The sequence below is a fragment of the Oryza sativa genome, chromosome 3, assembly GCF_034140825.1.
Source record: "Oryza sativa Japonica Group chromosome 3, ASM3414082v1".
Taxonomy (NCBI): domain Eukaryota; kingdom Viridiplantae; phylum Streptophyta; class Magnoliopsida; order Poales; family Poaceae; genus Oryza; species Oryza sativa.
In genome coordinates, this window is record NC_089037.1 from 20,439,923 (window position 1) to 20,465,780 (window position 25,858).

General features: G+C 40.1%; 1 protein-coding gene across 9 annotated transcripts; it reads right to left on the minus strand.

Annotated features, from left to right (window-relative positions):
- Nucleotides 1–2,660: 2,660 nt before the first annotated feature.
- On the minus strand, nt 2,661–22,226 carry LOC107277724 (protein virilizer homolog). 9 transcript variants are annotated; one of them, XM_015775209.3, is made up of 29 exons: nt 21,975–22,226; nt 21,702–21,821; nt 20,242–20,330; nt 19,421–19,544; nt 17,059–17,730; nt 16,610–16,981; nt 16,423–16,524; nt 16,114–16,296; nt 13,782–13,923; nt 13,521–13,702; nt 12,949–13,034; nt 12,330–12,378; nt 12,185–12,251; nt 11,622–12,100; nt 11,434–11,533; nt 11,189–11,322; nt 11,011–11,078; nt 10,708–10,927; nt 10,394–10,609; nt 10,150–10,302; nt 9,516–9,569; nt 9,229–9,440; nt 9,072–9,141; nt 6,742–7,058; nt 5,631–5,796; nt 4,132–5,562; nt 3,292–4,035; nt 3,124–3,195; nt 2,661–2,962 (listed from the first exon to the last, which is right to left on the minus strand). In XM_015775209.3, the coding sequence occupies exons 2-29, from the start codon at nt 21,774–21,776 to the stop codon at nt 2,942–2,944; spliced, it is 6,600 nt and encodes a 2,199-aa protein (XP_015630695.1). In that variant the 5' UTR covers nt 21,777–21,821; nt 21,975–22,226; the 3' UTR covers nt 2,661–2,941. The 9 variants fall into 9 exon arrangements, with proteins under 9 accessions (XP_015630695.1, XP_066164524.1, XP_066164526.1 ...); XM_066308427.1 differs by having other exon boundaries at nt 3,292–4,053; XM_066308429.1 differs by having other exon boundaries at nt 13,782–13,926.
- Nucleotides 22,227–25,858: the final 3,632 nt, after the last annotated feature.

Sequence of the window (25,858 nt, forward strand, 5' to 3'; positions counted from 1 at the left end):
GAGTTTTCCAAATCCTATGAAAATCCAATGAAATGGCTCACTACATGTAGATTTTGAAGAAAACTTAGGAAGAGCTCGAACCTTGAAAATTTCCTTTGAGTCTATCTATCTTATCCGATTCATGTGTTTTTACTGCGATCCAATCAAATGATCATTCCTGTGTTTTACAATACTCTATTTTACACTTTCATTCCTATCAGAATTATGTGTTTTTTCGATTTCTCTGTTTTTCCAATTGTGCGATTCAAAGGGGCCTTAATACACTTTTGTCTCGGATAGGATTCAACGGCCATCATATTTTTAGTGTAGTGTTTTTCTTTCTTGATTAAATTTTGTCCAAATTATGACAGCCTGGTCTTTACGTGCTTAAGAAATTTCTCAGTCGTTTCATCCAGGCTTTCGTCCGATCGCATCGCTTGTCCCGAATCGCTTCTACTCCAGATAGGCGATAAGCGTGGTCCAGCGAACCGATTATTTTCTGATTCCTACAGTCCTACCCTCTCCCAGCCTCTTCTGAATGTGACGATGTGGATTTGGATGGACAATTTGCCCTTCTGTTAGATCACAGTTGTACTTTTGTGGCATCTGATGGAACTTTTGCGCTACCAATAAATTGGTAATGTAGCTCATGTTTAGATTGAGACCAATATAAAGCCAAAATTTGATATTATAGTGATAAAACCTCTAGAATTTAGCCAAATAAAATATGGGCACTACCAATTAGTTTGCCTCAATCCAAACTACTCACTCTGTCCCAAAATATTTTTAAGATCTTGACACAGTTTTCGACATGCTACTTTGACCAACAATATCTATAAGAATAAAATATTTTAAATAAAAACAGTTGCATATTATAATAGTTTGATTAATGATAAATCTAGTAACATCAATTTTACTTGATTGATATTTTTTTATTTTTTTCTATTAATAGTCAAAGTTGTAAATGGTTGACGTGGCACTATGCTAAAAATGCTTATATTTTAAGATAGATGGAGTAGCACATTTACTATTTAGCCAAATAAAGTCACGCTTTGGTATCCATCCAAAATGGCACTGAGATTTTGGTATCCATCCAAAATAAAGTCTGCAGGTCTTTCCGGTCAGCACTTAGATCTTTTCCGTTCAAAAGAAAGTTTATGATTGATTGGTCTGAGTAGTGAACGTGAGATTACTTCGTATTGATGAAAAGTGAGCGCTCTGAACAGTATCAGTGTCAGCCATGGATTGCCAGCGTCTCGATGCGGCAAGGCTGTGCTAGCGTTGTCAATTTTTAAAATTTTCTAACTTTTTTAATTTTTATTTAAATAAACCCTTCCAGCACTTATTTTCAAAACAACCCTTTTAACCATACCTACTTATCTAGCTTGACAAAACAACCCTGACATGTCACGCGTAGCAAGCGTGATAATTTTGTCATCACGTCAATCAAGGTGACAAGGCCAAACAACGCTGCCACACTAACAGACCAGCGTAATCAAATAATGTTGGAATCCAGCGAGATTGGCGTGGCGTAACCAAAAAGTTTAGATCATGAAAATAAGTTTTGAAAGTATTTAATTCTAAAATTAAAAGATAAAAAGTTCAAAAAAAAAACAAATTTCAAGTGTTGTACAATTGTACTAGGTGGCACCTTTTTTTTTCAGTTCCTATTCTTGGATTCTAAACAATTTTATTTGGTCAGAAAACAATTCATACCGTACGGTCTTCAGCTATCCAAATTTCAGTTTTCGACATGCTACTTTGACCAACAATATCTATAAGAATAAAATATTTTAAATAAAAACAGTTGCATATTATAATAGTTTGATTAATGATAAATCTAGTAACATCAATTTTACTTGATTGATATTTTTTTATTTTTTTCTATTAATAGTCAAAGTTGTAAATGGTTGACGTGGCACTATGCTAAAAATGCTTATATTTTAAGATAGATGGAGTAGCACATTTACTATTTAGCCAAATAAAGTCACGCTTTGGTATCCATCCAAAATGGCACTGAGATTTTGGTATCCATCCAAAATAAAGTCTGCAGGTCTTTCCGGTCAGCACTTAGATCTTTTCCGTTCAAAAGAAAGTTTATGATTGATTGGTCTGAGTAGTGAACGTGAGATTACTTCGTATTGATGAAAAGTGAGCGCTCTGAACAGTATCAGTGTCAGCCATGGATTGCCAGCGTCTCGATGCGGCAAGGCTGTGCTAGCGTTGTCAATTTTTAAAATTTTCTAACTTTTTTAATTTTTATTTAAATAAACCCTTCCAGCACTTATTTTCAAAACAACCCTTTTAACCATACCTACTTATCTAGCTTGACAAAACAACCCTGACATGTCACGCGTAGCAAGCGTGATAATTTTGTCATCACGTCAATCAAGGTGACAAGGCCAAACAACGCTGCCACACTAACAGACCAGCGTAATCAAATAATGTTGGAATCCAGCGAGATTGGCATGGCGTAACCAAAAAGTTTAGATCATGAAAATAAGTTTTGAAAGTATTTAATTCTAAAATTAAAAGATAAAAAGTTCAAAAAAAAAACAAATTTCAAGTGTTGTACAATTGTACTAGGTGGCACCTTTTTTTTTCAGTTCCTATTCTTGGATTCTAAACAATTTTATTTGGTCAGAAAACAATTCATACCGTACGGTCTTCAGCTATCCAAATTTCTGATAAAGTGGCATCTCGTGATTTTAAAGGATTGTTAGAAGCATTCATTCTCAACACACAGCCCATGTAGGATGAGCTTATGAACCAATTTAATATCGGTCAAAAACTGAAAGCAACACTACACATATTGCACGCATTGCCAAGGATCGCAACAATAAATACCTCATCATGTTTGCCCCTAGCTCACAGATATGAACAAAGAAAAAGAGAAGACTTAATTTGTCATTGGCAACATGGTGATCAAGCAGGCACATCGCACCGGCGCCTCCCATTTCAGTTATAGCTGGCCAATACGATCCTGTTTGTCAAATGAAAAGCAGATACTCATTCAGCAGGTAGTTAAGGTATGACAGTAACAAATCCAGCAAACCTTGTACTCGAACCAAAAACGCTGTGCCCCTACTGAGACCAAGCACTTATATAACGCACTAAAGAACACGCAAAATCCATCCATCTAACCTGAAGCATCTGCATGAGTTTGGGGTTCTGCTCCAAAAGCTTACAAAGCTTGTCACGATCACTCAACAGACTCTGCAAGAAGTAGAGTAGAAGACGTCAAAATCAGTCTAACCATTGGCATCGAGGATCTCTAGCATGTAATTCCAAGAAAAGAAAAATCAAATAAACCTGAATAGCTTCTGGAGATGAAAAAAAATGATTTAAATTCATCCCAGAGTCCATCTGCTGTTGTGCACTCTGCCCAATCGGTTGCAAGACAGACTCCTGAGTCTGATGGTAAAATTGTAGTTGTGGAACATGAAGCTGGTTCGGAAACTGCAATGGCACCTGAGGCTGAATAGTATTTAGTGGATATGGCATTGGCTGCTCTTGTGGTTGTTGAAGAGAACCTTGGAATGTTTGAGATGGATGTGGCTGTGGAGGTGGTGGTGGTGGTGCTCGTGGTTGCATTGAGGAAAGAGAAGGCTGGGGATTAGAGACACTCTGTGCAAGGCCAGATGAGAGTTGGATTTGAAGAGGAGTGCCAAAAAATGGAGGAGTTGAAGGCCTACCAATTATATATTGTGATGCAAGTGATGGCAAAGAATTTGAAGCAAGTGCACCACCAGATGCGGGATTTGTCCCTAAAGTTGCATCATTGATAAGGGATGCAGGTGGAGAAGGCTGGAGAACACCAGACCCTCCTTGATTATACAGTGATCCTGGAGGCCCAGAGTCCATTGCAGCATGTTGGGTTGCCAGAACTGGCCGTAGAGGAAGGGGTGACACTGGCCGAGTAGATGAACCAGAGCTGAGGTGTTCCATAGGGATCCTATTTACTGGAAGTGTGCTCCACAAGAACTTGGCATCAACACTTGGCAATGCATTTGATGATGAATCACCGGTGCTTGGTAGGACATTTTCAGTTTGAACCTGAAAAAGGGAATTCATCTTGTAGAATTTAAATCACAACAGCAAGTCAAAATGGCAGCAGGATCATAACAACTAAAACTTTAAGACATTTATTACCTGATGCCCCACAAATGAAGGCATACAAGCGTCAAAAGACTGCATTAGATAACTAGGAGGAAAAGGTGGTGGCCCATCTCTAGCAATGTAAGATGATGGTTGCCTTTGAATTGAATCAGGATTTTGTAGAGACGTAGAAGAAACTGGTGGGGGCATCGGTGGCAAAGGTGGCTGGCTGTTGTAAAGTGTACGATCATGTCCATGAGATCCAGAGGACACCGAACTCTCAGCCAGCTTATGTGGGCTTCTTTTCCGATGCATATTTGGAGGTAATTGTCGCAGTGTTGCTTGTGCAGCATGTGTGCTATAACCAGGTATAACCTTCAATCCAGTAGTAGGAGAGATAAATGGAGATTCGTCCGCATGATCGGGGAACATGACCTTCTCTGGGCTAGAAACTGAAAATTTTCGCTCAGAAGGGATGTTAGATTCTTGACGGATTGCTGTCTGTGAAGATATGACAGTTTCACAAGCTTCATCACTCTCAGATACAACTGTACCAGAAAACAGATTTATTCCATTCTGCTGATTTTCTGTCTCATCAACAACGGGACCTGGAGAGTTCTCCCCAATAATGACAGGTGGTGATTGCAGACTGTCATCTGGTTGAGGAAAAGGAAGTTTATCATCTGATCCTGACTCCTCATCAAAGATTATGTTGATTTCTTGATCATCATCAAGATCAGCCTTTGGTTGTCTCGGTTTCTCTGGCTTGGTAGAGACATTGTCATCCAAAGTTGCCTTACTTCTTACCTGAGTTGCATCCCCAGATGGCGCTAGAACAGGATTTTGACGTTCCCTCTGTCTTGCCATAAATTCATCTACATGAATGGATGGAGGCCTTCCACTAAGTGCTCCACGTGGAGTAGAACTTACAATATTTGATGCACTGCTTGCACCTTCTATGTTTCTCTCTCTTGCGACATAGTCATCAACATGCATTGAAGGTGGTCTACTTGTGTTCGGTTTCCGCTGGCGGAAAGTGTCTCTACGCGTATGACCTATAGAGGCACTAGGTGTATTTAAACCTCGAGAGAACTGTCCACTAGGTTCATGTGTTTGATTGTCCCTTACACGTCTACTTGCGCTATCTCCTAGTGCCAGTTTTCTCCTGGCAGATTGGCTCGGGATTAGCTGTTTATCAATAGAACAATCAGGCAACTCCCACACCATCCTCTTGCTAAAGTCAGACACTTGGCATCCAAAAGGTTCTGCAAAATCACCAAAAGCCTTCCAAGCATTGGTAAATAAAAGAGCAGGATCATCATTTACTGACACAAAGTCTATGGAAGGCATTAGATGAGAAGTCATGACAATATTGTGGAACACCCCAACTGGTATTGTGCTCTCTTCAAGAACCATCCGTACCGAATCCGTGAATGGTCCAGAATTCTCAATAATAGAGCATAGCAATCTGACAGAGCTCCGTACCTTTGAATTATGATCAATGTGAGAAACAGGCCAGAAAACTGAAATATTGAAGAAAAAAACCAAAATACCTGATGTAAAAGAGGTTTCCCAACGTAAGGCGACCAATTGTCAAACCCCTGGCATATCTTCTCTTGAAATGTCTTCAATAAAAAAGTAACCTCATCAGAGGCCTCTGATGAACTAGGAACAGAGGGGTGCCCAAATAGACGCCTCAATATGATGGTACCTTCAAGACTATGAGCAACGTAAACTATGTGAGTATTTATGTGCATGTCTATCCATAAAAAAACTGTTGTCAAAACATAAGCATCAATAATATAAAATGTACTTAAAGTTCTCACAGCTATATGAATCTAAAGTCATGAACTATATAAAAAGGGAGCTTGTTCTGTTCTCCTGTCGCTGTTGCAGTCTTGCAGACCCTGGCTCTCACACACACTGAACACTCTACCCTTTCCTTTCTGGCATTGTCACATTCGAAGGACCCCAAACTGCTCACAGTGCCACTACTCCCCTCAAACCATGAATATTCACAGAGCCAACCCCCCCCCCCCCCCCCCCCCGCCCCGTGCCCAACCATGGCCTCTTTCCCCCTATAGCGTGCTCCTCCACCATTTCCCCCTAGTAATCACTGATCCTCAGTATCACTAAAGCATTGCATGCTGCAAGACGATGAGGTGGCCAAATCACCAATAATGGAAGCAAGAAGGGTGAACACACACCATCCGAGTCATAGCCACCTATGGGCCGGATTTCGCCAGAACAGTGGGTAAACTGGGTCAGTCCATTGGTTCTTAGTTTGCTGGTTCAACTGCGGTTTAACCAGTTAGCCGGCTGGTTCAAAACATTATATTTTAATAGATTTTGGATTAAATCTAAGCCCATATTTAATAATATACAGGTCGAATAGAAATCTTCTCTAAAAATATCATATGTAGATGTTGAGCATCCCATGTGCACGTGAATTCATTAGGTCCAAAGTTTGCTTCCCAGCATTTATATACAAATTGTTTTTTAACATGTGAATTTATTAGTTCTGGAGAATCAGCATGCAGTCTAGTGAAGCACTGACTGCAAAGATATGCTTGGCATGCTTGCACATCAGAATGAAACCCAATTGATATTACTTGTTTAAAACTTATTAGTAAGATATTCAAAAGAAAGAAAAACAATGCTTACTTTTGACCAGACTGGCTGAGGGCAATAGCACCTAGTGTCAAGGCATAAACTATTTCTACCAAATAATCTGTTGGACGATTAGCACAAATATATTGTAGGAGCCTCTTCCAGCACTTCAACAAAGGGAAAAAGCCACACCAATTATCCACCTTTGACGTGTCATGACAGGTCTCACTCTCACTTTTTTGGGACTCATCTTTGTTAGAAGTTTGGATTTGTGAAAATATTGAAGTTACTGCGCCTCTACAGGAATAGGAAGAAGCAACCTCCTTGAATGCCAGAGAACATGCAAACATATCCCGTCCAACTGGCAGAACCTGACATGGCATATTAGAGCATGATAAGTGCCATATAATAATTAGTACATATATTAATTTCTTGGATTAGAAGTATAACTTTAAGAGTAAACACCACAGTATAAGTGACATATTTTTGCATTAAATATATCTTATGATAGGATTCCTGTGGTACCTAAGGATTTTGACATGTTTTCACATGACCTTGGAGAACTGGAAAACAACCCTAGGCAAACAGGGGGGAACTGGAAAATCTTGCCCACCCTACCTTATTATGTTGACACCCTCAACTTCTATAAGCAGTTAGCTAATCCTTCAGGGTCTCACTTTCACCTCTACTGAATGATGCATACAAAAATCAAGAACCACAAGTGTGTGTTTCTTATAAATTCCATCACCACTGAGTGCATCAAAAATGCAATTGAAAAGTTGCAGTCGCTGATATGTCAGACCAAAATGTCAGTGACTACATTTTTTCCCAAAAAAGTGTCCATTTTAAATCCCGTATCATTGTCACCTACAACTCCAAAATTGTCCATTTTACATCCCAGTACTATCAAAACCTGTGCATCGAAATCTTTCCATGTTCGGTTTCAAATGATGTGTCACAACCAAAGGCCATGATGGGTATAACCACCGCCAGGAGGATAGCCGGGTGGCATCGGCTACTAGAGAAGGGATGTACTCCCTCCTTCCCAAATTGATCATCATATAAGTTTATGCACCAAGACCAAGGACAATTTAAATCACATCAATCAAGACACCATGCACACATTCTCCCACAATGCATGCATCGATTAAAACCCCAAGCCAATTACACCCTAGCATGCACACATTCTTCCATACTGCATTAATTGTATTATGATGAAATCTGTGTCCATGCAGTTATATAATGATCAATTTGAGAAATTTTGGATTCTATTACATGATGATCAATTTGGGAAGGAGGGAGTATTAAGGAATGAAATCAATTAGTCTAATCTCTCCCCCAATGTTCTTCTCCCTAGTCTAAATCTACATCCCTTCTCCAGTAGCCAATGCCGCCCGGCTATCATCCAGGCAGTGGTTATCCCATCATGGCCTCAGGTCATGAAATGTTGTTGTGAGATCATAAACTTAGAACATATAAGCAAGAATATAATAACCCTGCCTAAGCAAGGAGCTAACAAAGTGGGATCATTTCATGGTGTAGAAAAAACAAAATGGCACAAATAAGTCACGTGGCGACCACATGGCACCAAGCTGCCCATGAAATATTGGGTGCAAAAGAAAACTTCAATGGGTTGAGGAACAAGACTCTGGAACATAGTTATTGAGACCGGACCGGTAATCGAACCGGTGAGGCTCTCGGTTCAATGGTTCACTGGTTCAACTGGTTGGGTCGGTGGTCTAATCCGGTTCAATAACTCTTAAATATATTAGTCATTCTATGTAAACACAAGCGACGAAGTAACCTGGTGGTTAGGGGAGTTTACTAACTCCCATGTGGTCCTAGGTTCGATTCCCACCCAAGCCATATTTTCCCTCATTTTCCCCCACCAGCACCCTGCACGCGTGGATAGCAGCCATAAGGCCGGTTCAAAGCGGTTTTATTCTCCGGTTTAATAGCGGTTTTCACCCAAAACCGGACGGTCTAACCGGTTCATAGCCGGGTCAATTGCATGCCGGTCTTTTACCTGGACCGGATCGGTAGGGGCTCTGGTTCCGGTTTTTTCCGGTCCGACTGCCGGTCTGGTCCGGTTTTAATAACTATGCTCTGGAAATGATCAAGGAACAGAAATAAAATAATCATTTTTCTGGAGGTACATGGAATTTTTTTTTTTCCAATGTGAGCAAGAGCTCTGCTGGAATCATTTCAGACAGAACTGAAGAAACCACGACGAAACATTGAGCTACACATCCTGACTTCAAATGTACAGGGTAGCTTGGAAATCAAACAAAGAAGTGGAAAGTAAATTAGTGATTTACTAAACATTTAGAACCATATTTGCACAAGCAGAAACTTATTCCAGAAAGAAATAAAAGAAACTGCACCTGGCATAACATCAAGAGGTGATACATGATAGAAGAGCATTCTTCAACACAGGCATTCTCGTTCCAAAGCCTAGTTCCAATGAAAATAATTAGTTTTAACATGCAAGCAAGGTGTTTATACACCTAAAAATAAACAATGCCACAGTATATCTCTTACTCTTCAACAGTAGTCGGCTCTTTACTAGATGGCCGGGTACTAAAGATGGATGCAATAGATCTCAACAAAGGAATCTTCCATCTTAGCATAAGGAGATCATTTGAGTAGACCCCTTTATCAGAAATCATGTTGTCCTCCATATAACACATACTGCTGCACTCTTGTAATAACTTTCTAAGAATCCTTGCGACTCCCATTTTACAGAGCAATGCCTGAATAACAAGAAAAATGAGACGAGTAGGAGAAAAAAAAATGCAATGGCCCATGAATAGCAGAGAACCTCTCACCTTGCCATTTGGATGTTCTGACAGTTTTGCAATAAATTGAAGCAACTGATGAACCTGAAACAACACATTAAGCAACTGATTAGTGATGCTGAGTGGCGGCATAAAATGAAGAGAAGACTAAATTGGGTGGAAAATTGAATGTTGTGTGCATCTGTTATCACAAACGGCATGCAAATAGTACTGTACTGAAATTTCGTACTGCAGTGATTACTTCCAGCCAGTCCATAAAGATCATGGGGCAATTGTGTTCTTACCCCTACTTTCAAGTGCAATTGTGATTTTATCCCTGTTTTTTAGGGTTTGTGATTTTACCCCTGTTTTTTTAAAAAGAAGCTATGGTTTACCCCTGTTATGTTAAGTCATCCAAACGATGTTAGATTTGCTGAAAATGGCATGTATACCCTTGCAAATTTGCCCCCTGCTCTCCTGAGAACTTTGCAATTTTACTCTTTTTTTACATCAAGAACAGAAGTTGATAGGATTCACCGGATGGAAAAAAATTCACCAAAATTATTCATCACATACAGTCATGCACTGGCAAGATTATGAATTTATTTGAATCTTAATTTTGATTCATGGCAAGATTATGAATCATGCATTGTCATAACAGCGAGCCATAATTAGTCCACATTACCTTGAAGATCTCTCTCTCTGACAGTGAAGTTTCATCAACTTTGTTGTTTAACCAAATAAAGATCGGACGAAGAAGAACAACAGCACATTCAATCTTTTCAGAGGCAATACGGACAATGAAGATACGAAGCATATCTTGTATCACCGTAAGGGCCTGTCACACAGTTGTCAACACAAGTATTTACGGTTGAAAGTTGTTTGACACTGAGTGAGAAACAAAACAGAAATTGAAAGCCACGACATACCGAAGTAGCAAAATTGTCAATGACACATGCAAGTCGATCAAGTTGCGGCATCAATCTTACGAGTAGTATGGATACATGCTCAGGGTGAAGGTACCAGTTCATATGTTTTTCAACTTGACAACCTAGGACCGTACCAGTACTCAAAGATCTAATGGCAGTCAGAGAAGGAACCTCCACTTTCCACAGCCATATGCCTTCATCTGGGAAAAGATCACCCTTCAAATGCAGACAAAACCTGATAAGCAACAAGAACAAATACAATTGTACAAGGCAGTGCCTGTACTTTCGTTACCCAAAAAAAGTAAAAGACTTACCAGAAGGCAAAGGAGACTGCATGCATCTTTTGGACCTAATGGTACTGCAGCATTAGTAGCCTCAACATTTTCAAGAAGGCAATGAAACAGACCAGGTGCCCAATTATACAATGGCCAACAAGCAATTGCTGACGTAACAAGATGGCAAACAACACCAAAACTGACAGCAAAACTAGGAAACATGAAAGACAAATCTGCAGCACATGCTGCTAGTCTTGGGCTGAAAAAATGAAATTGCAGATGTATATCAGAGAGAGAGGAGAGGGGGCAGTAGGGGACAAAAGGATTATATCCATGACCTACCTGACTTCTCTGTGTAACTGCAGAAGAGCAGTAAGAAGCTTTTTGTTGCGATACTGTTCCTTTGTTTCCTTCAAAATAAAGAAATCCAAAATTATTGAAATTAGTAGCTGGAAGCAATAGCATGATTATACACAGAAGCATACATCTACATCACAAATAACAGAAGATAGCATCTTACATTTAATATATGAAGAAGATTTATCAGCAAGACAAGTGAGGGAATCATGAGATCAACAAGGGTTTGTTCATGAGTTCGGTCTAGAAGCAATTCTGTAGTAGAACTGAGTTCAGCGCCTTCATCAACGAGGTAATCTTAAGGAAAAATAATTGTGACATCAGTTAGCACAGAAATAGGATGTGAAGTTTGATTTACTTCATTAACAATATAAATACATACTAATAGCATGATAAATACATACTAACCATAACTATTGGACAAGCGTTCAAGCATAGACTTGCAGTTCATCAGGACAACATATATAACATTGATTGCGCCTTCTTCAAAAAGGGATGAAGCTACAGCCTTCAAAACAACAAAAAAGGATGGCATCCACTCTTTGCAAATAAGAAGTTAAGAACAAATAGGTTTTTTAACGGAATGAGCTGCTTACCTTTTCTTCCGAAATGAACGCCAAAATGCGGAAAGCTGTCGTTAATTGAACAACAGAAGTGCTGCACAAAGCAACTCCATCAAAATATTTATCCGCGACAAGCTTACCAAGAAGATTATCAATGACTTGACCATCTGTATTATTTGGATCTGCAACTACATTCTCAACGTCCATTGAATCTGAGACAAGCACATTTCCAGAAGAAAGATGAGCATCTCCACCAGAAGCTAGAATAGCGGAGTAACGGAGAAGCCCAACAGCGCCATTTCTCTTGTACACAACACCAGCATCGATCCATTCAAGCAACCTTGTTGGAGCATCTTTCCTATTTGAACCAGGAGAAGATGAATGCAAAGCCTTATGGAGATCAATAGCAAATCCAATCCATGATTTAAGTGATGAAGCAGTTGAATCTGCAACCAGAACTTCAAGAATTTCCGCAGTCGAATGGAAGATGGCATGGCCCAAAGGAGACCCTCCTGATACCGGTTAAGTCAACATGGAGATGTAAGCTATATTCAAACTTCAAAAATGAAATGTCTAGAAGAATGTTGCTTACTAACCATTTTTATTCGTGACTGAATCAAGGTCATTGTACGAAGAGAGAGAACTCAACAGAACTGATACTGCCTGTGACAGGAATATAGCATCATTCAACATCTCAAATAAGTTGCATATACAATTACTAATGCAGACAAACAATGGCACCTCAGGGAAGAAACCAAGAGTTAATAATGCTTGGCGACCTGAATCAGACCTGCATCACTTATAATGTTTATAAACATGTGCATTATTCCATACAGAAAAGTCTATAGAAAGAAGATACTGAAAACTAGCTTCTCTGTGACCTTTCCACATTCAAAGCAACATTACAGTACTTCTTATCACTGTTTTGTTTCATTATACAGATCAAAGTTTTAGTACTTTTTATTTTAGAGTAAGAATGTGTGTTAAAAATTTACAATATTAGAAAACATTCAGACAGTTTTAGAATTTTCTTGATTACAGAGAATGCAAGTCCTGCCAAAAAAAAAAAGTTAGAAATGGGCCAAGACAGTGATAATATCAAAATGGCAATGCATAGGCTTAGCCATTATTTTGCACACATGTAGGACTTTCGATCACAAGCACATATCATATACTTCCTCCGTTTCATATTATAAGACTTTCTAGCATTATCCACATTCATATATATGTTAATGAATCTAGACATATATATGTGTTTAGATTCATTAACATCTATATGAGTGTGGGCAATGCTAAAAAGTCTTATTATATGAAACGGAGGGAGTATTATTCAGTAAAAACTGATGACTTCAACACTGACCTAGAAATAGAACAAAGTTCCCAAAGAACCCACAAAAGCTCATCAGAATTTGGAGGAACTGCAAGTAGCCTATTGGCAGCACTTCCCTACAGACCAAATAATTCAAATCATCAATATGACTAAGAAGAGTTGAAACTTTCAAGTTTAATAAGTTGTATGCAAATAAACTATGTTCCTGAAGCAATTATGTAAACAATATTATTACAGCCCAATGTTGCACTGATAATGTGGATGACATGATGAGTAGAATGATTGAATTAATGCTTTCAAGTCGGAACAAAAGTTGAGGTAAAACACAAGCATACAAGTTAGTGGGAGCAAAATGTAGAAAAAAAATGCATGGTGTAAACTACGCATCAAGGCATATAACTAATGATTCGAGCACAACCAGGGAAGATAACACTTTCTTAGGTAAAATCCACCCTGCATTTTCACCAAATCTAATGCCCTGACATAACCCATTCTCCATATTCACATCCTAGTGAGCAGTGTCTACCATTCAGATGTATTCCCAAATGTTTTATCAGCATAAAAAAAGGATAAAAGTTCTCATGTGGTCGGCCTGCACAGACCACTTTAAGGTGTAGCTCTGTGATCATTGCAACTTCCTGTGGGCGGCAGAAGAATCCTTTTGACAGAAGAACAAAGGCCTGTCTTAGAGTCATGCATTCTGTTTTACTCATATCTTCACCATCTTGAAGGGACAGAAGTATAAGCTCAGTTGCTTCAGGCTGACCGAGCAGGAAAGATAACCCTGAGAACAGAAAAGGAAGATTTCATGTCACAATGTATAAAAATGATGAATACCAGTTTTAAGAAAATGCCAATCAAACCTGAACGGCAAAAAAGAAGGGAGAGGACAAGGGCTTCAATTGATGATGCTATCTCCATCAAAATTTCAGCAGCAGGTCCACTCGCTAACCGCAGTACTGGTGATGACAACAAGGCTGCTGACAGGGGGAAAAAACCTCTTTCCTGCTTGAAAAAGAACACCAAAGTGAACAACTCACATTTCTGAAAAACAAAAAAGCGTACCGTCTGCTGATAACAAGCAGTAATGAGGAATAGCAGGAATACCTTGACAAAGAGAAAAGTTTGCAACAAACATAAAATGAAAATGCTACTACACTTTAAAGGAGAATTTGCTGTTGCATAGCATCGTTCATTGCAGATAATATTTACGAACTTCAGTATAATATTGCTTTATGGGTCTTAAAAAATAAAAATAGGATATAAGTTAGCATAGTAACCAAAAGGGTTCAAGTCCGATTTACCCCCCTCAACTTGCAAAAGTTCAATCTAACCCCCTGAACTCTAATACTGGACATTTAACAACCTTCAACTTTTCAAACCAGACGAAATACCCCCTAAGCCATATCAGGTGGTTTTGCTTCAGCGTGACACACATGTGGCAATCTAGTCAACAAGTTCATAAAAATATTTTAGTTGGCCCCATGTGTCACTGTCCCATTCATCTTCTTCGTCCTTCCCACTCTTTCTCTCTCCCTCTCTCACAACTCCAAAAGAGGCCCGTGGTGGCAACATGGGAGCTCGGAGGAGGCCAGCGGCTGTGACAGCTTGGAGCTGCCGAAATGGCCCCGACACCACCACCCTACCCCACGCCGAGATGGCCTCAAAGCTGCCGCTAGCTGATCTGCTAGGCTCTCAAGGCCACCATCAATGACATCGAGTCCGGCTTAAAGAACCGACACACCGATCGAGCAGATTTAGTTGGCATGCTGCACTATTTTTGTTGACATGCACACACGAGGTCCTAACTGCCACATCCATTTGGATTTGCATGCAACGCAACAAACAAGCATGAATTAATCCAACTACCAGATCTACTCCAACGGAGCAACCACATCAGCCACACTGTCAACGACATACAGTGACAAGGTGCCAAGTGTGCTTCCTGCTCCGCCAACGTGATCCTTCCATGGTGAGTCTGCCGCCACCGGCACCGAGGGGGCTCACCATGGGCCACATCCGACGAGGGTTTATCACAACGACATGGGTTGAAGGAAGGAGGGGCTGGGAGGATGCCACAGCCGCTGCTGCTCTCTGGCAGGCATGGGCAGAGAAGGGTGGTGGGCGCCGAAGTGGAGCTATAGGCATGGGTGGCTGGAGCTCTCATGGGTAGGGTATGCCCAGTGGGGCCTACCAGCCTGAATGGGATGCCACATGACAAACCATAGACACATGTATGTAATATAGGATTAGAACCTATATTGGACTTAACCCTAACCAAAATACTAATGTAACCTGTTGGAACTTGTCCAGCGACACCTACATCCAGTCCACAAAAGGATGAAAGGTGGCCCTTTGTGGGTGAAAGACTATTAAGCAACACATTCATTTCATAGACAATAAGCTATTGTTCATGCTATCGTGTAAAGAAATGATAATTATAGTTAATTTCAACAAAAGCAGGACTTGCAGATTGACAACAAGCATTCACACATTGGCCACATATTATTACCAAAGTTTCATTTCAGACCACCCCTTGGGGAATGTTTTCTATGTGAACCAGGTAACATTCCTTTGTTGCATTTTAGCCACATCTTCCCTCTCCATCTCTCACTCTCTTCTCTCGAGGTTCCCACTTGCGTCCTCCTGGATAAACATCAGAAGGGCCCAAGATGAAGAGGACATGGAGTGGGGAAGCTTTGGTCCAATGGTGAGCTTGAAGACAGTGTTTAGGACCTTACAGCTGATTACTACGATTCCAAGTATATCTGGGGGCTCGGGCTCAGGGTTCAATGTCCAGCAGCTCAGCAAAGGGCACAGTGGTCTGTGCTGTCACTCTGGTGCACTCCAGGTAGTGGTTGCTTGAGTCTAGTGCACAGTACAGAGCACCAGAACACACAGATGATGGTGCAAGGTGGACAATAGTGAAAGCACAGGAACCATGCTTCCTAATCATTCTCCTTGCCTCCACCATTGATCAAGGAGGAAGCTAGATGGAGTTTGATAAGAATAGGAATGGAGAAGGGTGGTCAAAGTTCAACAGCAAGGAAACATTACCTAGTCCAAAGTGAAACTTCTGTAATATGTGGCCCAATATCCAACTCACTCTCATATAAATCTTCATAAAGGCTTACAATGCACAGAGATAAACCAATATGCAAAGAAAAACAAGTGTGTATGGTTAGACAGTATTACCTGGATAAGAGATAACATGTATGGATCAGCATCGAACTGCAGGAAACTGTATTTCGAAGAAGTTATAAGACCAATTGTCAAGTTGTATGACAATAAACCTTCCAAATGACCAAATTTACATATTCTTCTAGCAGTAAGCACTGGTGAAGGATCTTCAATAGGGACACACATATTTATCATTTTCTGCATTAATATTTGTCAGTATAATTATACTACTGATAGCCCACTTCACATGCAAGGAGGATGACAGGACATACATATCCTGTGTATTGATATTGGCCTGATAAAAGACATGTTTAGAAACTTTACCAGCAGTTCAGCTAGTTCAATACTTGCAGAACTAAGAAAGTTAACTCCATCAGAAGAAAGTTCTTCAGAAGGTAGGTTTGACACAATGTTTACCACTGCAGACTGCAAATCAACTAAAGGCTTCATACAATATACACAATACAATGAAAACAGACAAATGATTAGGTGTTGAAAGAAATTTCCAAACCTCATATCTCGATAGTATCTCATAAAAACGCAGGCGTTGTAGAACATATGTAGCCAGACAGGCAATATCATGTCTTTCCTTTTCCAGTAGAAGCTTCAGTAAAGAGCAATAGCCAACACTGCTGCCAATAGGTATATTGTTGTCATCACTCCGTGGCCACCATCCCAAGAAAGCTTCACATCCGACAACATACCGAGTAGCATGCTCAACAATACCTAAGACAAGCAGTGTAGTAGCTGGAGATATTGAGGTCTTCCAACAAAGCAGGTTAATGATTTGCTCCATTCCGCCAGCATCAACAAAATAAAAGCAGCTCTCTTTTGAGGAACATAGTAGGAGAACCAAACTCAAAGAGAAAACTAGCCGCTTACTCTGAAATTAAAAAGGCTTCAGATAAGTAAGCTGTGTAGTTACATTAAACAAGTAATGAAAGTTGGTAGATAAATTACCTGAAAAGGGCACTCTAGATCAAGTAATGAACAATTTCTGTAATATGGGAAACAACTATCAAACAACGTGAATAGGTGTTTAGTCGTGGGCAACTCTTCTAGTCTGAAGGCAAGGCCATTATCATCAAAAGTAATATTGTCTACAATAGAATTGACATTTTTCCAAATGTCAAAGAGCTCGTTGCTAGCTTCCATTAGAAGAGTGTTACTAGTTCCCTGAGAATCGACATTATCCTCAGCGAAGCAATTTGCGGGGTCCCGATTCCAATTGCGTGACATGCAGTTAGTGCTAGCAGGCATGTATTTCAAAACAGCTGAGATAACTGCACTTTGTAGGTTAGGAATAAGGTTTTCCACATTTGGTATCTGATACATTGTAAGAGCTAAAAGTAGAATTTTCTTCACTTCAATAGATAAATCCAACTCTGTAGCTTGCAAACTCAATGGTTTTAGTGAAGATAATGATTCTTCAAATGTAAATTTGGATGAATGTAGTGCTGGTGGCAGGTCCTCAAGCTTTCCCTCTGATGGAGAGCTAACCACATTCGCAAGAGAATGATCCAGATCTAGTTCTATGTTGAATTGGCCAAGGTCTTCAGCGGTATTCCCATAAATTACAAGAGTAAGGCTGCGATAAGTTCCACGAAGCACTAAATGATTTGTAACGATAGCCTGCAAAATAGAATTTGAAAGAAAAGTGGCTCAAGCAGCAAACTAAAAATAGCAGGTAGGCATACCACTTGACAAAAATCTATATTAGTACCAGAACCAGCAAACTGAGCATTTATGTCCTTAAACTTGTGTTAAGTTACTGGAGGAATATTCAAACCCTATGTAAGCAAATGATGATAGGGCACTTCAACCATAAGCTAAAAGAATCGAGATATATCTTATATCTGGCATTTCTACTCCCCTTTCACATGGCAGACAAACTAGTAAACTAGAAAATCCTGTGGAGAAAGTTTGTGTCTAGAATTTTCTAGTAGTTCTGTGGGCAAATCTGAAGGTTAATCAAAACAGCCTATAAGTTATGGGGTTCTTTGCAATATATTCATGGAATTCGGATCGGAGTTGAATTAAGCACATGAACATGGTTGACACTTGACACCACAGAACCTTGGCCGTATGGGATTAGATGAAAGAGCGAGGCAGGGGGGGTGTTCGCCAGGAGGGTTGCCTCTGCCATGCTGGCCTTCCTTCACCTGCCTGTTCCACTGGCCAAGCTTCCTCATCCATGCTGTGGAAACTTCGTGATCTGCAGGTTCCATTCATCCCAACCACCGATCAGCTCTGCTGTCTGTTTCCCTTCGCTCTGATTTCCACTTCTCTTGCCTCTCAATCCCGATCTGTTTTGCTAGTCATCTCTTTGTGCTGTTCCATGCCTCCTTTTTGCTCTGATTTGCACTTCTCTTGCCTATCAATCCCCAATCTGTTCTGCTCCCCATGCTTCATCAACTGATCTGCTGTGCTCTATTCTACCTTCCGCTCTGCACTTTCATGCATCCCTGCTGCCCTTCACCTCGCCTTGGCCATGCAACAGCATCACCGTGCCTTCCTGGCACCCCTCAGATGTCATGGTCACTTAGGCTGAGTTCAGGAGGTGGAGTACCACGCACAGAAAACGGTGTTGCCCTTTAACGCGTGATTAATTAAGTATTAGCCTAAAAAACTTGAAAAATGGATTAATATGATTTTTTAAAGCAACTTTTCCAATAGAAATTTTTTGCAAAAAACACACCGTTTACCAGTTTGAAAAGCGTGCGCGCGGAAAAAGAGGGAGGTGAGTTGGGAAAAAAGGGGGAAGAACACAGCCTTAATATGCCATGGTAGCCATGCAGATTAATATACTCAAGTAATAAAGGAGTGTATTATTTTTGTATAGGTAGTATATCAGAGGTGCGAAGTTGCTACTCCAGGTAGTGGGATACTAGAATGTATTGTATTACAGCAATACTCCATAAACATTCATTCTTTTGTGATCCAATCAGTTGGTTATCGAGTTAGTTTTTTTCTCTAGGTCCTTTCTAGAGGTGGGATATGTTTTCTGTTAGTCAAGGAGGGATGAACAAACTCCCACTTCAAAATAGCATATGTAAGACTACCAATTAGGTAATGCCTGGACCTTGTTGACTTATTATACAAGTGTTGGGGGCATAAATGTGCAGACTTCAGTTCAAGGACCCAAATTCACTGTTGTTGCAAAGAAATGAACTTTACTTGGTAAAATAACACAAACATTGAAAATGCTGCAATAGCTGTTGCTTCCGAACTGGAGTAGGGTCCATTGAACTATAGATAAAAAAAAGACACTAACACCAACTAAGAATAATGGACAAAGTACACCGAGAATCAGAAGCTGTACCTCAACTTCTAGCACATTGGATGAAGAGTGTGAATACAAGAAAGGCTGGCAAAGGCGCCTAAATCGGGACTCCCCATCACAGTGAACAAAGACTTCCAGAGCAAATGAAGGTGGGGATGTAGCCCTGAATATAAAATGATCAATGTTAATTAGGGAAAATGGCTTATCAACACATGAACAAAAAGTGAAAAATGTTGTTAACACATAACAAAATGTGAGAGCATATTCTTCACACAGCTAGCCAGTAGATATTAATAACATCTCTCATACCATAGAAACTGGAGTCTTGTGCTTATTTACATATCAACAAAATAGCATTAGCCTAGCATATTAAAAGTACATCAGAAATCAGGTATAATATAAATATAGGCATGTTCTATATGCACACTGAAAAATGGAGAATGTCCTATTGTAGTTACAAGCTGCTCAGAAAATCTAAAGAAAAATGAAATTGTTGAGTTCATAAAAATAAGAAATACTGATTTCAGCTAGGTAACATCTACCTATGTCAAAAAAAAGAACATTTTCCTTTAGTCATGTGATAGTCATCCACCTACAAGTCAAATCATTAAGAAATACTAATGTTCATAACCACTACATAAGTAATTACAAAAGTGGCCAATGTTTCTAACAGACAAAAACAAAATAAATTACACACACACATATTTTACTCCCTCCATCCCAAAATATAGCTACCTTTTGGGATGGAAGGAGTATCCTAGTTCACCTATACAGGGTATGCACATGGAGAAACATGTTGATTTCGCGATATACAAGAAGATGAAATTGCAAAAAATATATTCATGAGAAGTGTTTCTCACCCTACAAGGGATATGTTTGGTGTAGAAGGAGAGGCATTCTGCTCAAGAAACTCGCAAGCAGTGATCACGACAGGTTCAGAAAATAACACCTGTGTGATACAGAAGAATGAAGTGAACACAAGGAGAGAAAATACAATATGAAGTTAAAGAGGCCAAATGGGCCTCTCCTTTCCTCCCTCCCTATAAACTGTAAGTTATATTCTTGAGGGAACAAATGTCCCAATGGTGAACACTTGTGGATGTTTGGTTCCCATGGGCAGTTAGTAGTTAGTACTCTCTCCGTACTCGTAAAGGAAATCGTTTAGGACAATGTTTAAGTCAAACCTTAGGAATATAAATCATGAATAACTCTTAAGTTGTTGAGTTTGAAAATGTAAAAATTATATGAATAGATTTGTCTTGAAAAATACTTTCATAAAAGTATACATATATCACTTTTCAATAAATATTTTTTATAGAAACAAGTAGTCAAAGTTGTGTTTTGGAGACCGTGTCACTGTCCTAAACGACTTCCTTTACGAGTACGGAGGGAGTACCATGTAAGAAAGCTTTCTGCATGTCTTCTTTTCTGAAGTTTTGTCACATCTACTATAACAAAACACTGGCAAATTTATCTATTGTAAAACAAATGATGTTCAAACAAATACAAATTCATCTTTGTTAGGCATGCATAGTAGTCTGAAATGAGTCAGCAACAAAAAAGAATCAAGCTGACTACTGATGAACTAATAGGGGATTTTTTTTTGTTTAGTAAGGTTTACAGGGTAACCATCAGAATCAATTGACACCATTGGTAGGTGAAAAGGTGCATCCCATCGTTTGAAAAGGACACAACAACACTTGATCCAGTCTTCATGGGCTCAAAGGCATTCGATCTATTGCTTGTGTACTGTTGGTATGTCAACTATATTACATCTTGGCATTACCGCATTACTGATCAACTTGACTAGATTGTCTCAGATAAAAACTTTGACACACTAGCAGGATCAAACACTGTAAACCTTTTTCACAGCATATATTGGGTCTATTTAGGGGATCTTAAGATTCTGAGACGCAATTGAGTGGTAGCCAGCTTCTGAGAATCTGGAAAAGCTGGATTTCCCAGCTTCTGGCTGATAGTTCATTTCCTGGATTCTATAACTATAACTTCTCAGAATCTGGACCAAAAGCTGGACTGATTGGGGGAGCTTCTGATTCTGGGAGAAGCTGCAGCAACTAGAAACTCCCCCAAACAGGCCCATTACATTGAACCTCTTTGGAAAATAGAAGTTCTTTTAGAGACCAGTATGCACCAACTAGCCCTAATATTCAGCCTAATCGTGCGCAAGATTTGAGAACGTACGGTCCGATGGAACAGGACGAACAATCAAGCCAAACGTACAAAAGTATAATCACGAAGAAGTAGCGTCACCACAAACAGAGAAGATTAAGACGGAAAAGAAGTATTTGGAAAAGCTTACCTCGTCTACATACTCATCCAGCTGGGAGTGGAGGATCGTCTGTGCAAACAAAACCACAGGCTCCGGGCGTCCCATTGCTTTCGTCAGGGGCGGACGCGGAACCTAACGTGCCCAAATTTTCTTGGGAAAAAACTCTGTTATTAGCACTAGGGTTTAAGGCAAAGAAGAGCTTCCAGATCTAGAAGAGAAGACAAGGTTAAAGCAAAGAGGGAAAAAGTGTGTAGAGAGAGGGGATGGGAAAGAAAGAGGATATGCGTCGGCACGGGTGCTCACCGGAGGCGGAAGCAGCAGGACGACGGCACCGCTGCTCGCGGGAAGGAGATCGGCACGGGCGGCAGCGGGCGTCGGCGAGCTCGCAAGGAGACCTCCGGGAGTCGAGGCCGAGGGGACGGAGAGATTGACTTCCGCAAGGAGTATGCGGCGGAAGCAGCCTGCACCGCCGCTCGCGTCGCGGTGATTGGCCCCAAGCCCCAGGCGGCGCCGCGGCGGGCGAAGGAGACGGGACGGGTGTCGAGGCAGCCAGGCAGGCCAGGGACGGCAGCAAGATCGATAAAGAAGGCCACAATCGCAAGGAGTCGATAGGCCCATTACGCTCTCGCTAGGATATGGCATTGGCCGCTGAATAAGTTCATTTATGTCCCTCAAGTTGTCGCGGACTCTAATACGAGATACAATAGGTCCTCTAATTTAAAAAACAAGATCATCTAGCCAATATTATGTCTGGTTTTAGCTGACGTGGTAAGCTGAGTCGCGTCGGGCCCACATGTTAGTGGTTAGCATTTTCTTCCTCTCCTCTCTCTCCCCCTCTCCTCTCTCTTCTCTCTTCCCAATCATCATGTACCATGAGGTACCCGCCTAGCATGAAGCATGGTGCTGCCGGCCGCACGCCGACAAGATGCAGCAGAAACATGGGACAATGATGGATGGTGGCTTGGAGGTAGAACAGCGGGGTCACCAAGGAAGCTGCTGCTACTAGCCACCACTTCTATGGCTTCCGACCAGGACTACTCTAGCAAGATCGCCTACTATGGCATCGAGGACGATGACGACGGGTGCTTGATTTGGCAGAAGGAGGACACCAACAAGATCGACACGCTGATGAGCACGAAGGATGGTGAGGAGGAGGACGTGCTGACGTTCGGCAAAATTTGGCATATACTGTCAGTCAAGGAGAAAGTAAAAACGGAAATAATGGCATGATTTCGGTTGCCAAGAAATATAGATTACATCGGCTAAAGGCCCAAGCAAGTGGAATCGGCTGCGATTGATATCGGCTTTGGAAGTTATAAAAGTTGCCGATGGAAGTTGTCAGTAGCTGGAAGTCGAGTTCTTGTCAGGATAAGAAAATTGGTCAATTAAGGAAATATCATCCAGAAGAGAATAAGTTCGGAGAAATCTGACATGGTGATTTATCTATCAATTAGCAGACTTAGTTGTTTCTTCCTTCTATATTTTAGGAAAGTGTGTTTTAGATACCAGTATTGGGCTTGTAATTTTTTACTTTTATCTTTAGAAAAGTTTGCGTTGTGTTCGATAAGTATTAGTATTTGCTCATGGGTATAAATATATATACCCAGGGTCTTTTGTAATAACAACAGTTCAATAATATATTTTTTGGCACATTGCCACCTAGTTTTTATCTTGACGAGTTCTTATTTCGAGTTGGGCTGCATCGTTTGAGTTTGATGTCTAGCAACGAGGTAAGTTCCGTCAATTTTGTTTGTATCGTCGGGGCTAGTGCTTCCATCGGATGGATCTCAAACTCTAATCCAGTAGATATAAGCATTATTTATCATATACATTTGCTAATCTAAGTTGACAATATTATTTAACTTCTATCGATCGATCCAAATTTGGCTATGGTGATATTTGACTAAACTATAGTGTTGCTTTAGATTAGTTAATGTATCTACCACCATGAATATCAATTGTTTGCTTGTCTAGACCTATCAATTTTTATTATTACTTGATGTTGCATCAGTTAGGTTTGATATACTAAATTATAGGTTTGATCTACTAAATTATAGTCAAAGTTGTAAGAACTAACTTGCTTTATAATTGCCGATAGGTGTTGAATTGGGGTTTCAGCCGATCTTACCTAATATAGCTATTTTAGATTTAAGTTTGTGTGTTCTTTCTTTACCTTATCTGTTATATGTATCGTCTTATGCAATTGTATCACACTTATAAATCTATTAAGCATACTATCAGTTTTGCACTATCTTAGTTAAGTCCAATTTTGGTTTGTTCTAATAGATTTAACTATGTATGATATATTTACATAAGACTGGCCGATATATTATCTATCTATAACCTAAGTAATTTCATCGGCTATTGTATGAATATATATAATTATCAATTTGTATGATTTTTGTCACTAGCAATTAATATTGTTTGTCCGGTTAAGTCCGATCTATCATCGTTGCTTATATTAAAGAGAAAGATTGAATTAGTTATTATAATGCTATTCATTTTTAAGCCGATCATGATTGCTTTAGGTCTTGTTCATACTTCTCATGTTCATTGACTAGTTATTTAGATCATATAATTGTATAATATTCAACTTTGATTTCATCAATCTTATGCTGCATTGGGTTTGACCTATAGGATTGGTTTTACCAAAGAATAATTATTTGCATTTATGTTCAATCTAAATCTAGTTTTATGATCGTTATTTTATACGACTTATAGCCGATTCGATCCAACATCGGCTGATACGATACAACATCGGCCATTGGCCGATCGGGACCTTTTCTATTGTTTATCTTGTTAACAGGGGCGGATCCAACGTGGGTGAAGTGGGGACTCAAGTCCCCCCTATACCCACAAGACCTATGGATACCCCCGAAGCACCCCTTCGATTTTTTCACCATGAATGATAAACTAAAGGTCCCTAAATGGCTGGAGATTGAAGAAATTGTGTAACTGAGCCCCTCTAATTTTTTATTCCTGGATCCGCCCATGCTTGTTAATTGCAGGATCAAATCAGCTGGCATGTCCTGAACCCAAATTTTAGGACCTAAAAGGAAAGTGAAGCAAATCTTCCAAGCCTTCGTGCGGAGGTGTTAAATTTTGCACCAACACATTGTTGGCACGTCCGGTGTGATGAGTATTTTCACCATGTCGGAGTAGTAGATAAGTTATTTGATGATCAAAAGGCCAAATTGAGTGAAGCTATTCAAGATTATCAAAAACTCTATTTGGAATCTTTTAGTATGACTCGGCAAGGACCCGTACTGAAGTCTGAATTCCCTAAAGCCGATGATAGCAGGAGAAGGCAGTACACCTCTGTGACACCCTGGAATAATAATCGATAAAGAAGAAAAACAAGAAAAAGAGATGACATAAGAGAGGGATGGGCCACTTCGTTACTTGGGCCAAGTAAGCAAGCTAGCTACCATGCATGCAACAGCAGCTCAACTGTCCTTGGTCCTAGCCTGGCGACCAGCAGCAGTAATAGTGCAGCGAAGCAGCAGTGCCGACTGCCGAGCAGCAGCAGTAGCAGCGAGCAAGTAGTTGTTGGAAGTTTAATCCCACCTCTGCAAGCTAAGGAGAAATAAAGTGTCGAAACTAGAATTCAACAATACGAAAAGGGGGTTCCGCAAAGTATCTAAAGTGGATGGGTGATGAGATGAGGGTTTATACAGGTTCAGGCCTTCTCGATGAGAAGTAATACCCTACTCCTGTTTAGGTATTGTATCCGTCGGTTGTTGTATTGATCTGACGATCTAGGTTGTGGTTATGCCCTCAAGGAACATCCTGTCCTCATTATATAGACGGAGGAGACAGGTTAACAAGATAGAGATTTAACCCAATATGGTTTAAATCTCCTAGAACTACTTTACAATCTTACCGAACTAGGACTACAAGCCGTTTTTCTGATACATAAACGTAATAACTGAGTCTCAATTCTTTACCTATTCTATATACATAATCTATAGCATTTTGGATTTTTCGCATATTTCTGTATTTACATGCATACACGTTATAATTGTATAGATAACAAGCACGACAACGGTGAAGGAGTGGTTTTAGTTGCTGATCAGGTTGAATCGGAGAAAGGCAAGTGCTCCCCTCATCCTTTGAACATATTGAAACCTATGCTTCGGGGAAATGAAATGTTTTCTTTACAAAATTGCACGCGTATTTGCTAAAAC

What these genes read in the sequence shown, in the direction of transcription:
- LOC107277724 (XM_066308424.1), bottom strand. Translation starts at nt 21,776, where the DNA reads ATGGGACGCCCGGAGCCTGTGGTTTTGTTTGCACAGACGATCCTCCAC. An exon ending in ACCTCTTGATGTTATGCCAG is followed by an intron (nt 7,059 to 9,071) that starts GTGCAGTTTCTT and finishes ATGCCATGTCAG; the next exon opens with GTTCTGCCAGTTGGACGGGA. An exon ending in CTTCATTTGTGGGGCATCAG is followed by an intron (nt 4,054 to 4,131) that starts GTAATAAATGTC and finishes AAATTCTACAAG; the next exon opens with ATGAATTCCCTTTTTCAGGT.